Here is a 14829-nt window from a genome sequence, read left to right as displayed (position 1 = left end):
CTACACTAGCTCAATGTATTGGGACCATTGGACACACTTCAAGAGCTTTGACATATGAAAATCAACAACTACATCTCACATAGCCTCTTGCACATGAATGCAAACATTCTTTTATATTGAGTAGCATGGCTTTCCTTCAATCCTATGAAGGATGCACTTTGCACACTACATGATCCAAGTGAGTGCTCATTTGACTCTTAACCCTCTATGACCTCTATACGTGAAAAAAAAAGCATGGGCATGGCAAGAGAGAGTACTTAGAGACAAGATGAGAAGAGTTTCACCCTGTTGATCCCTCGCCCTTACTCTCTCACTCTCACCCTCACTCACTCATCCCACAATGAAAGTAAGAAGGCAAATGCACAAAGTTTGTGTACACATAAATAGCTTATCCTATTCATTCTTATCATTTTCATATACTTTTTTAGAGTTAGGATTTTCCCATCTCTCTTAGGCCTCTAACCTACTTTTTGGCCTCAAGACCGGTCCTCTCTTATTGCATACTTTTCCTATTGCTAAGAATGAATCTCTACGTTTTTTTCTCAAAAGTCTATGCTATCATTACAACTTGCATAGAATTATGCTTGGCTTGGAGATTTACATGATAAATTATTATAATTTTTATAACCTTTTGGCAATTCAAATGTGCAAGTGCTTCATATACATTATATTGTGGCTAATAATCCAAAAAATTAGACTTCTTCTTTGTGCTTGCATGTATGTTACACCCTGCTTACTTCTTGGGTTAACAATGGGGAAGAGAGGAAGTCTGTGGCTTCTCAAGGCATTCACCATAGCCACCGCCTCCACCAGTTGAGGCGTCCCTCAGCCATCTCCCTTTGCACCCAACCTAGAGTGTTGACTCCATTTGTTGGAGATTGACATGTCGGAGTGTGTTGAGGTAGAATACGTAGAATGCTCAGATGTCAATCAAGATAACTTTGTTTGCTATGTCCCTGAAGTGTTCCATTTTTTCTCGCGACATGTATGTGAAAATCTCATGCAACTTCTCATCATTATACTATCGGCTCATTCTACTATAGTGACCTCACAACCAAAAATTGATCTTAGCACATTCAATATAAGGGTGAAAGTGAAGGATGATAACATATATTTGCGAATACATACATCAGTTAGAAAACATATTAATAAAGTACCAACATAAGCAAATAGTCAATGAAATTTGACAACAAGCGAATATAAATATGAGTGATCCTATGACTACATAGCAAGCTCTTGGCATAGCTCGACATATACTAGTCGGTTGGTCTATGTAGAGGTCTCCACAAAAAGAAGAGTTTACTTCACTCTCGAAGAATCCTTATACTCTTGTCTCCCCCTTGGATTGCTCATTCTTGTCTCTTCCGCATGCTGTAAGTCCTTCGTTAATTTGAGCTAGTTTCTACTACCTTGATGAGACTAGATGAAATTGCATATCATTTGCTCAACCTACACCTAGGCAGAGTAAGAGAACACAAAAAGAGATGCTGCAAAGATTGTAATATACATGGGCATAACTTTGGTCTCGATTAGTTTGTTTGCTAGAGTGAGAGAGAATGAAGACCACTTGCTAAACTTCTCTTTGAATTTTTAGGAAAACCAATCAAACCTTTATTTGATAAAGACGCCAACATCGATGGGCACACCCAAATATCTAACCTATATCACTCATGGCTCAACAATTTTGAAGCCTTATTGCAGAATTTAGCCCTATGGCTCTCCTAAAGAGAGATAGACGAACTTGATCTTTGAGATGTTGATCCTAGAGTCGGAGTGGATTGCAAATTCCGCATATACATGCAATAAATTATCCACTGAATTTCTTATAGGCACAATTAGATAGGTATTGTCATCTACAAAGAACCGTGGAGAGAAAACTTTGCCATTGGGAAGTGAAAGCCCTCTTTGGATGGACTTATTGAGTCTCTTAAGGCAGGGATCCGTGATTAGGGCAAAGAGCAGAGGGGGCGAGTGGGCACCCCTACCTTATTGATTGTTAGTTGGAGATTGCGCCATTGATGCCAATCTTGGTAGAAGCATTCTTGAAAAGGGAATTAATTGATCATGTTGATGAAAATAGGGCCAAATTTGAAGGCTCTAAGTACCCCCAGAATGAAGGCCCAAAACTGATGTGATTGTATGTCTTCTCCAAGTTGATGGTTAGGAGAATGAAGTCGAATGGCATAGATAGAGCACGGTTGATTGAGAAGACCAAATTTGTTAGAGCATCATGGATGTGCGTGCCAAAAACAGAATCGTATTGTTTAGGATGAGAAACTATAACTAATAAGCATTTAACCTGTTGGCCAACACTTTTGCACATACACTTTGTATGAGAAGTTAAGCATAGTTAGTGGTCTCCAATTGGAGATCTTAGTTCGGTCTTGAGTTCAATGAGGGACTAGTCAAGAGTGCCAATGTTACTAAATAAGATGCAACCCCAAAAAGGAATTTGCTAGTGTTGTGTCCAATTGAAAAATGTAATATTATGCCATGTTTGATTCATGTGCAAGAAAAATATAAACATGATTTAAAATTAAAAGTTTGACAATCTATTGGCATTGCTTCATTTAATGCGCAAAACATGATAAAGACCGTTCATGTTGAATTGGGTTGTGGGACTAGTGGCTAATGAAGCCTCCAAAATGATCTCATGCCTCTTTTGTGGGCAAAGAAAACTAGTTTATATTCATTCAGTGGGTCTCTAATAGGTCCAAGCTACACTATGTGGCTAAGAGAAATGGTGCTTGTGTGGTTGTCATCCACAACCCAAAAAACATTCTTTGAGTGTTTTTAAATAAATATTTAAATTACACATTTTTTATTTTTCTTACCAAAATTGAAAAACTAAAATTACATTACCTAGAATCACAAGCCTTACTCATCTTTTACCTTTATGTCATAGTTAGGTTACTTGTTTGGAGTCTAGTTCTCTATTTCTTGGTTACTCTTGGGTTCTTGAAGGTCTTTTAAGGCATGAATTTCCAATCTTTTGGAGATGGTCTCATGGTCTTTGAGGTCTAGTCTTGGCAATCTAGTCTTGCCTTCCCCCTCCCCCCTACAAAAATGAATGAACCGTCCCAACTTCAGAGAGTAGGTCACAATATATGTGGGTAGTTTCTAGTGTTTTTTGTAGTAACTTTATTATTTTTTACAAAGGATATTGATTTTTTATCACTTTCCTTTGAAAAGCCTAGTCAAGACTACGCATGACACTACCCAACTTGTAACCACCACTACCTGTGGAACTTGCCATGCACGAAGTGTGGCCTTAATTTAGATAGAAGAACTTAGAAGTGACTGCATTGGACGTACGGTTCGGACGTAGGAAACAAGGGTACCATGCAAGAAAGTGAGATAAGGGTCTTCGTCTCACGAACGGCACGAATTAAATGAGCTTTAACGTTATTCATTTCATGAGCACTCCGGAACCGGGCTCAAAATATTGCTGTCTCTTGGAGGAATGAAAGTGGTCACTGGTTGTGACTTGTACTCGTGCCGCGAAATTCGAATCCTCCAGATTCCAGCGCGCGCGCACACATACTTCCTGAATCCTCTCGTTCTCGTGCCGGGGCCTGCCAGAACTGCCAGTTCCGACCGCTGTAACTAAAGATTGATGTAACTTTATCAAAATATTGAATTTGCACCCCTCCACTGCCAGTCTCACCTAAAATGGAGGAGTGCGGCCAAATCGCGCGTTGGGTGATGAATAAAGGATGATATAATCATATTTATAAATTAACGATGATGACGACGGCATGGACGGTACGCTGTCCGAGGCTCGAGCGAGAACACCTCCTTCGCATTACATGCATCACACTGCATGTAAAACAGCGAGTAGCTTTCTGCGCAAAGCGCTCTCTCTCTAGCGCAAGCACCAGATTAGACGATGACTCGCGACATGCGCTCCTCGTCGATCATTCCGAAATGGCGTGCGGCCTCTCCTTATGAGTCCTTGATCTCTCGTAGTTTGTAGACCAAAGTTGTTCTTGATCTTCATGATCATCGCCTCGTCTTAGGTCAACACACACTAATAGACGTCTTAAACCTCGAGCCTCATTTCAGATAGAAAGCCAGTACTGTTTCTCTTCCTGCATTGCTTATAATTGGTTCTCACCATTGGCTTATCTCTTATAAGCAACCGATTGTACTCTATCTTGCAGACGGAATATTACGGCTCTGGTGAGCTTGCAGAACGCGCCACTCGGAATACGGACGGTGCAATCCCAGCCCTTTTAACCTTGACGTACTGCTTTCTATTCCTCCCTTTGTGTTCGCATGCAGAATTTATGGTGATTTCGTTTTCTCACGATACGCATTGTCATAACCTTGATCTTGAATCAATCCCAGCCATTTTAATCTTGTAATGCTTTATGCATCCCTTTGCGTTTCGTATGCAGAATTTATGGTGAAATCTTGTTCATCGAGACAGACATTGTCATAACCTTGATCTTAAATAAGCCATCAGTTAAAGCTGGATTAACAAGCTTTTAGTTAAACATCGATCTTGCAGCTTAATCTTGCTGAGCATTTCTTGTACTCATATTTGGTGTCCATGACATGCTCATAGACCATCTGCTATCATAGTGATGTCCATCTAGCCAAAAGTCTAGAATTGAAATCGTAATTACAGAATGTTTGTTTCGTTGCTTGCAGCCAGCTCATAGCAAGGCAACACTATGGCAATACCGGCAGACATTGCTCGCACAGCTTTAGGAGTTTTAGGTATGATAAACTTGCAAGAAGGAAGCTTATTTTACGTTGCCCTGCAAGCGGGAAGTCACTCTTGCAAAATTTGCTTGCGCTAATTCGTTCTCTTCCTCGTGTTAAACCAAGCGCTCATTTCTTGACGTATTTCCGCAGGCAATATCATTTCGCTGGCTTTATTTCTGTCCCCCTTGTAAGTATATTGCTAATTACATGTACGTCGTTAGTTCAGAAGCAATACATGTATGTCGTTAGTTCAGAATTGGTCTAGTATTGGAGGGTAATGTTTCTTGTAAGTTACTGTAATTAATGTTCGATCATGCTTGTGATAACAATCATGACGTGTTAGAATCGTCTCCTATTATTGGGTTTGTGTATATTTGAATCAGCACCTCGTAGTTCTGAAGCGATATTAATTTATAAGCAGTGTAGAATGTGAGGTTGCTCGTGGGACTAATCATAAATGTTTAGTCATACAATTTGTGATAGCAGTGGAGAGTGTAGAATGTGTATCTGAGATTGTAGAATCAGGTCTAGAATGTCCTGTTGCTTGTATAATAAGTAACCGTAAATGTTTGGGCATGCTTAATTTGTGATGGACAATCATAACCTTGTGTTTTAATAGTCTTTCAATATTTTCAAAACATGTATGATCGTCTTTTGAATATTTTGAATCTCTTTATCCTTGTTTACCGTTCTTTGAACGTTATTTTTAGCTATCAATATTTTGGTATTGTAGCTAAATGATCATTCGTGTCTCATCAGCTGTTTTCGTGTTTCATAGATGTTTCATCTTACTTGCATTTATCTATCCTAGCGTTGCATTTTCCTTAAAATCTGAAGTAGTGAAAGCAGTGCACTCAAGAATCAAGTATGCACCTAACTAATTGCTCGCTGTTCTTTGCAAACTAATTCTTATCCTGCATGCGGCCCTGCATGTGTGAAAATATGTTAAGTCGCTGTTCCTTGCAAACTAATTTGTATCCTGCATGCAGCCCTACATTTGTGAAAATATGGAAATGGAAGTCAACTAGAGAATTTTCAGGCGTTCCTTATGCTGTGACTCTCCTCAACTGCCTTTTATGGGTCTTCTACGGGCTACCAATTGTTCATCCCAACAGCTTGCTGGTGGTCACAATAAATTCAGCAGGAACTTTCCTTGAATTGATTTACATCACCGTCTTCTTCATGTTTTCAAAGAAAAAAGAAAGGGTAAGTTGCCAAAGCACCAACATGTACCACTCACTGATCTTTATTTAGAAGACCCGACTGCAATACGTCTTCCTTGTGCGAACACCTTAACAGTATTATAATATGATAACATGTACCGCTCACTGATCTTTATGTAAAGGCTGATATGAAGACTGACTGCAATATTTCTTCCTTGTGCCAATATTGCAGATCAAAGGACTTAAATAATATAGTGATACCATGTACGTCTCACTAATCTTTGTATGAAGAATGATCTAAAGACTGACTGCAATGTGTTTTCCTCGTGCCAATATTGCAGATCAAGATGATGCGTATTCTTGCCGCCCTTCTGTCCTGCTATGTCGTTATAGTCATTCTCACGTTGGTTCTTGCTCACACTTATGAATTGAGAACACTGATTGTTGGGAGCCTTTGTGTAGCGGTGGGCACGTGCATGTACGCTTCGCCCTTAACAATCATGGTAAAGTTTTCAGAATCCATTCTACTTAAATTTTCAGCATTTCGTTTCGTACATAATTTCATTAATCGAAAAGATAGTGCATGCCTCATGGTAAAGTTTTCAGCATCCATTCTACTTAAATTTTCAGCATTTCGTTTCGTACATAATTTCATTAATCGAAAAGATAGTGCATGCCTTACTGTTGAAAGACGCTGTTTCAAGCATACATTATAAATCAATATTTTTAATTTCAAACCAGTTCAGTGCTTTATGCGTAATTCATAAATAAACTAATAAAGAAGCCTATGCACCCCTTACTATTCAGACATGCTTTTCAAGATAAAGAAGCTACTAGGATCAGTACAGACCTAGCATTAATAAGCAGTGTTGTAAATTTCAGTATTAATGATTGCGCACAAGCAAATTTACTGTTCCTGTGCAATCTGTAGGCTGTGAACACTGTTACAGCTGTATATATCATATGCTGGTTGGCACGCCTTTTTTTTTAGACGTATATGTTTCGAACCGATTATTCACCAACCAACACGCAGCCGCTTGCGGCTTCAGGGAATACTGATAAATTAACAATTTTTAGATCCAAAAACTTCAGTTACCAGAAGTCAAACATAATTAACATTTCTAGCTTGGAAAATGCAGTAGACCGCATAACGATTAGTTTAAAAATGTGTCCAATGTTCCAAGTATGCTTGGGCAATTCTCTAGTCAAACATCATGGGGTGTAGAATATAATAGGGAGGAAATAATTTTAGTTTCGAAAATTCCACGAGGCAATGCAATTAACAGTTGTAGCTTTGAGAATGCAATTAATACTGATAGCTTTGAGAATGCACCGGTCGAAACTAAAATTCCACGAGGCAATGCAATTAACAGTTGTAGCTTTGAGAATGCACCGGTCAAACATTATATGACGTAGCTTCAGGAATCGCGTCATATGTATTATTTGAAAGCCCACCAGACTCCAGTTCTCAATTCTGTGAGAATTGAGATCTACCGTATAGGCTGCAACATAATCAAGATACAAGCTTCAACATAATCAACTAGTGGTCGCTAGTCAACAGAGAATAAATTTGCAGTGTAAAATCCACGGGTCTAACACAATGATATAGCGTATTTTACACGGGTCTAACACAATGATATAGCGTTGGTCGACATTCAGGTAAAGGTCGTTTCCTTGAAAGTCGTTGGTAAAAGAAAGTTGTGGCAGGAAGTAGTTTGGTTTTGGATTTAGCAACAGGAAAAGGCTGCAAGTATCTGTGATACATTATCTGGCTGTTTAATGCAGGGTTCTCAAGTCTTTCTCCGGATTACTTGATTTGAATTCTCTTCTTTTTTTATTTTGCAGAAACATGTAATTCAGACCAAGAGTGTAAAGTATATGCCGTTTTTCCTCTCCCTGGCATCCTTCTTCAATGGGCTTGTGTGGACAGCTTATGCATGTATCCACTTCGACATATTTGTGACGGTATACAATTCATAGGATTGACGTGATACACACAAACTTACAAATTTAGCAGTGACTTATTTTTTCTTATTATTGACAGATTAATGTGCTGTATGTTGATTGGGATTTCTTCATAATAATCTCTAGTTTCAAATTTTGACGATGCATTCATGTGATTGTCAGCTGCCCAATGGACTTGGAGCCTTGTTAGGAGCTTGTCAACTTGCATTGTACATGACATATTATGGGCGTCCACATCCTGAAGACTTCATGAAACAAACCGAGCTTCCCACAGTTTCCCAAGTTGATGGAATGCAAACAAATGTTCCCTCCAATAACGTGGCCCAAGGCACAACAAAGACCATCGACCAAGAGCCTGCAGGTGGTCATCAGAATGATTCTGTTTCTGTGTAGAATGCACGGTGCAGAATAAAATGCACGTGTCCTGCTATCTAAAGTTGGATGAATAAATCACCAGTTACGAAATCAATCAAATCAGAGCCACGAGGTTGTGGGCCGTGGTCAATCCATCGGGATTCGGATGGATGGCTAACCCTGGGTTCAAGAAATACGCCAGTATTAGTTCTAAAATATATATAGGTTATACATTATTTAGTACCAAAAGCCCTTGTGTCTGAGGTCATAAATCATTCAGCCACAAAACCCCTCGACACAAGCATTTTGTCTGCCATGAAATAGCTAATCATTAATTGTTCATTCATGATCAGCAATTGTACATACAATACAGGGGTTTAGAGTAACACGCGGAAGCAATGTTAGATCTAACAAGTCCATCCAAAACCACCAGTCAATGCAACGTGCGGTCAACCGGTTGATATTGTAGCCTTACTTTGGCACTATGACATGCATTTGCAGTCCAGCGGCCCGCCTTCGGTACGCCTTGAAAGATTCTTAAAACGCACATTACGAATTTAGAAACAAGAATAAACGCAAGTATAAATTTAGAAACGGTATCCGGCAGATGCTATGAGAGGGTATATATGTGGAGGGCTCAAGGGAGAGTTTGGGAATCGGTGTTTTTTCTTGACGTGACGAGACTGCGGATGAAGGGAGGGTCATGTGCATTGTGGAGGGCTCAAGGGAGAGTTTGGGAATCGGTGTTTTTTCTTGACGTGACGAGACTGCGGATGAAGGGAGGGTCATATAACACACACACACACACACATATAGAAGGGTCAATCATGAAGTATGTATATATTACGTGCGTTTAAAATAAAGAATTTATAAAATAACATGCGCATATACATACACACATATAGAAAATAGATAATACCCTTATGAATAGACTTTGAACAGGTGATACATTATATATATAAAACCTCTTGAGCTATTGTTTAATATATTTATCTTGTCATTTTGTGTTAGTGTTCTATCGGGGTGAAGCGTTGGTTGTCTTGGTGCTCCACTAAAGCTCAAAGTATTGAGACAATTATTACTATTGGTTAACACATTTCTCCTATCGCTTCATGCTAGTGCTCTACTTGTGCTTCAAGTTGGTGTTGTCTCAATGATCACTAAAGTTAGTGTTTTGCTTCGTGTCAGTGTTCATATGATGTTATGATGATTTGGAAGTGCATCTTGATTGTAAACATATGCATTCAGCTTTGACTGCATACCTCTGGTGGATATTATTGTAGCAATTAGAGCAGTATTTGACCAATTCATTGCTAATGGTGGATAGTTCAATGGGTAGGTGGATGGGATATTGTATGTGGGATGGGTCGCTTCGCCCTTTCATATATTGATGTAATCTATTACATGAGCATATAGTGTTGCATACCTCTGGTGGATATTATTGTAGCAATTAGAGCAGTATTTGACCAATTCATTGCTAATGGTGGATAGTTCAATGGGTAGGTGGATGGGATATTGTATGTGCACGCACTTATATATATGCAACATTTCACAGGGGATGGGTCGCTTCGCCCTTTCATATATTGATGTAATCTATTACATGAGCATATAGTGTAATATTAAAAAATTTAAAGCCTAGAATGGAAATTTTCATACAAAATCGTAGAAAATTGTAAAATATCGCTTGAGTTAGATTTGTCCCTAGTAAACTATTATTTATTCATTAAAAGGTTATAGCAGTGGATAGTTTATAAATCCATTATGTGAGCATATAGTGCAGTATTAAAAATTTTAAAGCCAAGAATACTATTCCACCATAGCTCTTGCTACTGGTATGTGCTTTTACTCTAGGGCTCACTCCCTTCAATTGGTATTAGAATCATTGCACAAGCATTGAGTAGCTCAACGTGACATTGTTTCAACTTGTGGAGAAAAGCTTTAGCTCACAGTTTTAATGGCAACCACCTTGAGGTATCCATTGAACTCCATTTTCTTCTTAGTTTCTTTCCCCTCTCAAGGCTTAATCTAGGGCCTTGCTAAAGGCCATTGAGCCTTTTCACAAGGCCTACTAAGGTTGGTACATGAGGTAACCCCTTCAACAGTAGCCCATGTGATTTTGCTTATTTGGGTTGTCCACTCCTTGATAATCTCAGTCCCATCCTCCAGCTCCACTTGGCCTTGCTCTTGACACTTGGCAACCTTTGGAATCTTTTTTTATATTGATCTTGTCATCATACATATCATTTGAAGCTCCCAAGTTCACAGTTTGTAATAGTCATACAGTTTAGGATAGCTTTTTTTCACTTATTATTATGCTAATGTATTGGAATGCTATAGGACTAATTTGAGCACTCTTTTGCTCAGTTTTATAGAGGTTCTTTATTGATGTAATAAGCGTGTTAAATGCTATTTTATTAGAGAAACTTCATGCTTATTGCTTGTCGATGCTTTTTGAGCACTTTGGATGCTACATTGGGATATATCATTTGAACTTACATGCTTACATGTTTTATTAATGCTTCCAAGCTTGAGTTGAGATTCGAGCTTAGAATCTTGATATTGTCTTGTTATTCATTGTTATGTATGTTTATTTGATGCCTCAGTAAGAGCTTTATAAGGTTATACTTGGGTTGGATGCTCTCGGATATATGTTACTTGGGTCTTGAATGTATAGATGCCTTTCACATGAATGTTTTGAGCTTTGTTTGCTTGTCTGGCATTCGACTTTTGTGCCAGTGGGAGCCACTATTACTTGACACTTTGATATTACATTAAGCATTTGGTTACGCAGTTGAGCTTGAGGGTCTTCCAGTGAACCTGCGGGACTTGAAGGCATGTGCATGCTTTGGTCATGCTTGTATATATGTAGTTGATGCTTAGTAGGTTGATCTGACATTCCCCTTGACTTGGCACCTCTCTCTGTCATCATGATATTATTGATGATGTATGCATCTTGGTTAGTTATTACTGAGCTTCTGCTACATTGCTCTGTCAATTGTGTCTTTAATTGGTCTCTTTTGTTAGTCGTGAGACCCACTCTATGCATGATGGTTACCTATGGGATGTATCTCAGTTTGACACATTAATTCTTTGATAGTTCTCGATGTTAGTCACATATTTACCCATTGCTAGTTGAAGCTATTTCCTAGTAGTTGTTTGTCTTTAGCATTGATTTTCTACTGTTATACTTTCATTTTAGCATATTGTAATTGCAATTTACTACATTGTTTATACAGGCAGTCACTTCCCTTTGATAGTTCTTTACATTGAGTTTATGGCTAGTTCATTGCGTGGTCTCAGTATCCTTTGTTTTCAACTTGATTTAGCAGTGTTTTTAGGACTATTTGCAGTAACAGTAGCTTGCTTTGACAATTTATGTAGTCGTTTGCCTTTATTATGGTTGGTGGCTCGAAAGATGAAAATCTAGCAAGTTTTAGTATAGCAAATGTAGGTTAGGTCCTTGAAACATAAGGGTGTGAAGCTTGATCCTATTGATGTAGAGGATTGAGTGAGCTATGTAAGTCCATCATATTTTCCCTCTCTAAGCAGGTGTTTTATAATGTTGTCTTGGATGGATAGTTTGCATGGGACTCGTGGAAAAATATTCATAATGTTTAATGATTACTAAAGCCTCGCTTCTCAAATGTATTGGGCTGAAGCAACTCATGAAACTTTGCATGGACACTTTTATGTCAATTCACTTAAATGAGTTTCATTCCATTTTCAGTCCTTTTTTTTCGTAGGGGATTGAATTCAAAGGTATGTCGTTTTGGTTTAGGTTGCATGTTTACTCCATGATGTACATCATGTATCGGATCTTAGGAAGAGCCTTATCTTTGCTGGTACTTTGGATGATGCAGGTTATGTAGTTTCTTTTGGTTATTCCTCTTGATGATGTACATCATGTACCGGATCTTAGAAAGAGCCTTATCTTTGCTGATACTTTGGATGATGCAGGTTATTGGTAATTCCTTATGGAAGATTACTCATGGGAATCTTGTCATTGCAAGTGGTGCTAAGTACCTTGCTTGTATATTGGTTAGTTGATCATATTTTGATCGTGGATGCAGTTTCATATGTATCTCTATGGCATCATCGGCTTGGGTATATGTCTTTGAAAGGAATAAAAATGCTTTTCCATTTATAATATCTTTCGTTTTTTGATTATAAGTGCTTGAGTCTTGTGATCATTATTTATATGGTAGGCAGACACGCAATATGTATAAAAAGTCTAGTATGACATGGATGGGTGAGTCTTTGGCTCTTTATTTGGAAGTATGTGATCCCATGCCTTGTAAGTCATTCGGTAGCATGAAATATCTCGTTACCTTTATTAATGACTATGTGTATAATGTCTGCATATCCTATTAAGCAAAAATTGAAAGTCCTGCTACTTTTCAATATTAGCTTACTTTAGTTGAGAATCAATTTGGGTATAGGCTAAAATCCCTAAGGTCAGATAATGGAAGTGAGCATATCTCTAAAGCCTTTGAGTAGTTTTGTGATGAGAGGGGTGTTGTAAGCATCAGTTGACCACCTTGTACACCCCACCCCAGAGAATGGTATGGATAGGATAGTTTAGGAGTGAGTTTATAGTATGCTTAGCTAAGTAGACTTCCCAAAATATTTTTGGAATGAGGTAGTTACGATTGTTGTACACTTGGTAAATCAGTCCTCAAGAGTACTGCGCTTTACTATTAGGTTGTAGAGGTGTGTTCTAGAAAACCTCCTTTATATACTTATTTGCATATCTTTATACTAAGCAAAAACCGAAAGTCTTGGCTACTTTTTAGTGTTAGCTTACAGTCTGGGTATAGGTATACCTAAGATTAGATTATGGGAGTGAGTATGTCTCTCAATCCTTTGAGCAATTTTATGATGAGAGGGGTGTTATAAGTGTTAGTTGATCACCTTGTACATCCCACCCTAGAATGATATGGTTGAGCACATGAATAGGATAATTCAGGAGAGAGTTTATAGTATGCTTAGCCAAGCAAGCTTACCACAATATTTTTGGACTAAGGTAGTTACTACTGTCATACATTTGATAAATTAGTCCTCATATACTGCGCTTGAATATTAGGTTGCAAAGGAGGTGTGCTTTGGAAAACCTCCCTTATATGCTTATCTATGTGTCTTTGGTTGTGAGGCTTTTTGCCATGTACCCAAGGACAAGTGCAATAAGCTAGATCGCTATTTCTTATGGGATCTATGGACATGAAAGATAATCTGCAGCCATGATCTTGTCTTTCATGAAGAGAAAATGTATAAGTAGCCAGAGTATGTAGCTGAGGTATGCAGGGTGATATTTCAGGAGGAGCCTTTTGCTACTGTACAACCAGCTAAATAGTTTGCAGCTATGGCTGATGCTCTAGTGGCCTAGATCCCTGATGCTCCACATGATGTATAGGCCCCATAGCATGTCTAGTAGAGATAGATGATAGCATATAAGGTTTGAGCCCTCTATGGATTATGTTATAGCAACAGATGCTAGTGAGTCTCTTAGTTATGATAAGGCCATGTGTAGAGGTAATCGTCAATCTTGGGAGAGGGCTATTTAGTTAGAGTATAACTCATTGGAAAAAAATCATACGTGGGATTTGGTTCCTTTGCCTAGTGGCAAGTGTGCTACTTTACTATGCAACTGGGTGTACAAGTTAAAAAGTACCCCTAGATGTCCCAGCCAAGATACAAGGCCAGATTGGTTGCTAAGGGCTTCAAGCAGGAATATGGTGTGGACTTTGATAAAGTCTTTTCTCTTATTTTGAAGATGACTAATCTATGCTTGATATTGGCTTTGGTTGCTCACCTTGACTTGGACTTTATCAAATGGATGCCAAGATGACTTTTCTTCATGGGGACTTGTATGATGAGATTTACATGGAGTAGCCTAAGGGCTTTCTAGACCCTGGTAGGGAATACCTAGTGTGCAAATTGTGAACGAATCTGTATGGCCTTAAGTAACCACCTAGGAAATGATATCACAAAGGTTGATGCATTTATACATTCACAGGGATATTCCCGCAATGATATGGATCTCTGTTTACACACGAAGGACTTTAATCCTCTATGTGAATGATGTATTGATTGCCATGATGAATTGGATGTCTTAAAAGGTTAACTTAAGAAGAGCTTTGAGATGAAGGACATGGGACAAGCCTCATATATTCTTGGGATGCACATATTGCGATCACTCTTAAGGGGCTCCTTTACTTGTCATAAGAGTACATTAAACGATCATTCGGTAGTTTCATCAGCATGATACTAAGTTTATTGGCTAAGGTCCTTCAGTAGTTTCATCTACATGATACTAAGTTTATTGGCTATCCTTTACCTTCTCATGTGAAGGTCAACCATGCTGATTGTTTGTAGTCTAACGAGCAAAAGGTCGAGATGGTCAAGATCCTTTATGCATCTGCAATGGGTAGTTTGATGTATGCCATGATAGTCGCTTGTCCTAACATAGCATTTGTAGTGGGAGTTGTGACACACTATATGGCTACACTTCGCAGACAACATTTGAATGTCATTAAGGGTATCATGAGGTACCTAAAGGACACAACATCTATATTCATACGTTATGGTGGCTAGGATACAAGAGTCATGGGATACATTGACTTTGATTATGCAGGAC

The 14829-nt window shown here is 38.6% G+C and overlaps 1 protein-coding gene across 6 annotated transcripts; it reads left to right on the top strand.

Annotated features, from left to right (window-relative positions):
• The first annotated feature begins 3748 nt into the window (after positions 1-3748).
• Positions 3749-12174, top strand: LOC148041802 (bidirectional sugar transporter SWEET5-like). Of its 6 annotated transcripts, XM_087688758.1 has the most exons (10): positions 3749-4076; positions 4164-4246; positions 4657-4725; positions 4864-4900; positions 5703-5919; positions 6218-6379; positions 7722-7841; positions 8004-8202; positions 11974-12055; positions 12153-12174. In XM_087688758.1, exons 3-9 carry the CDS (start codon positions 4680-4682, stop codon positions 11991-11993), a joined length of 801 nt encoding a protein of 266 aa, XP_087544884.1. In that variant the 5' UTR covers positions 3749-4076; positions 4164-4246; positions 4657-4679; the 3' UTR covers positions 11994-12055; positions 12153-12174. The 6 variants fall into 6 exon arrangements, with proteins under 6 accessions (XP_087544884.1, XP_087544881.1, XP_087544878.1 ...); XM_087688755.1 differs by lacking the exons at positions 11974-12055; positions 12153-12174 and having other exon boundaries at positions 3751-4076; positions 4164-4218; positions 4661-4725; positions 8004-8601; XM_087688752.1 differs by lacking the exons at positions 11974-12055; positions 12153-12174 and having other exon boundaries at positions 3751-4076; positions 4164-4218; positions 8004-8601.
• The last annotated feature ends 2655 nt before the right edge of the window (positions 12175-14829 follow it).

Source organism: Lygodium microphyllum, chromosome 1 (genome assembly GCF_053477565.2).
Source record: "Lygodium microphyllum isolate KBCC chromosome 1, Lygodium_microphyllum_v1.1.10, whole genome shotgun sequence".
NCBI lineage: Eukaryota > Viridiplantae > Streptophyta > Polypodiopsida > Schizaeales > Lygodiaceae > Lygodium > Lygodium microphyllum.
The sequence above is the reverse complement of the archived record's forward strand: the minus strand, read 5'-3'. Positions and strand labels throughout refer to the sequence as shown.

What these genes read in the sequence shown, in the direction of transcription:
- LOC148041802 (XM_087688755.1), top strand. Translation starts at nt 4,680, where the DNA reads ATGGCAATACCGGCAGACATTGCTCGCACAGCTTTAGGAGTTTTAG. An exon ending in TTTCAAAGAAAAAAGAAAGG is followed by an intron (nt 5,920 to 6,217) that starts GTAAGTTGCCAA and finishes CCAATATTGCAG; the next exon opens with ATCAAGATGATGCGTATTCT. An exon ending in CTTCGCCCTTAACAATCATG is followed by an intron (nt 6,380 to 7,721) that starts GTAAAGTTTTCA and finishes TTTATTTTGCAG; the next exon opens with AAACATGTAATTCAGACCAA.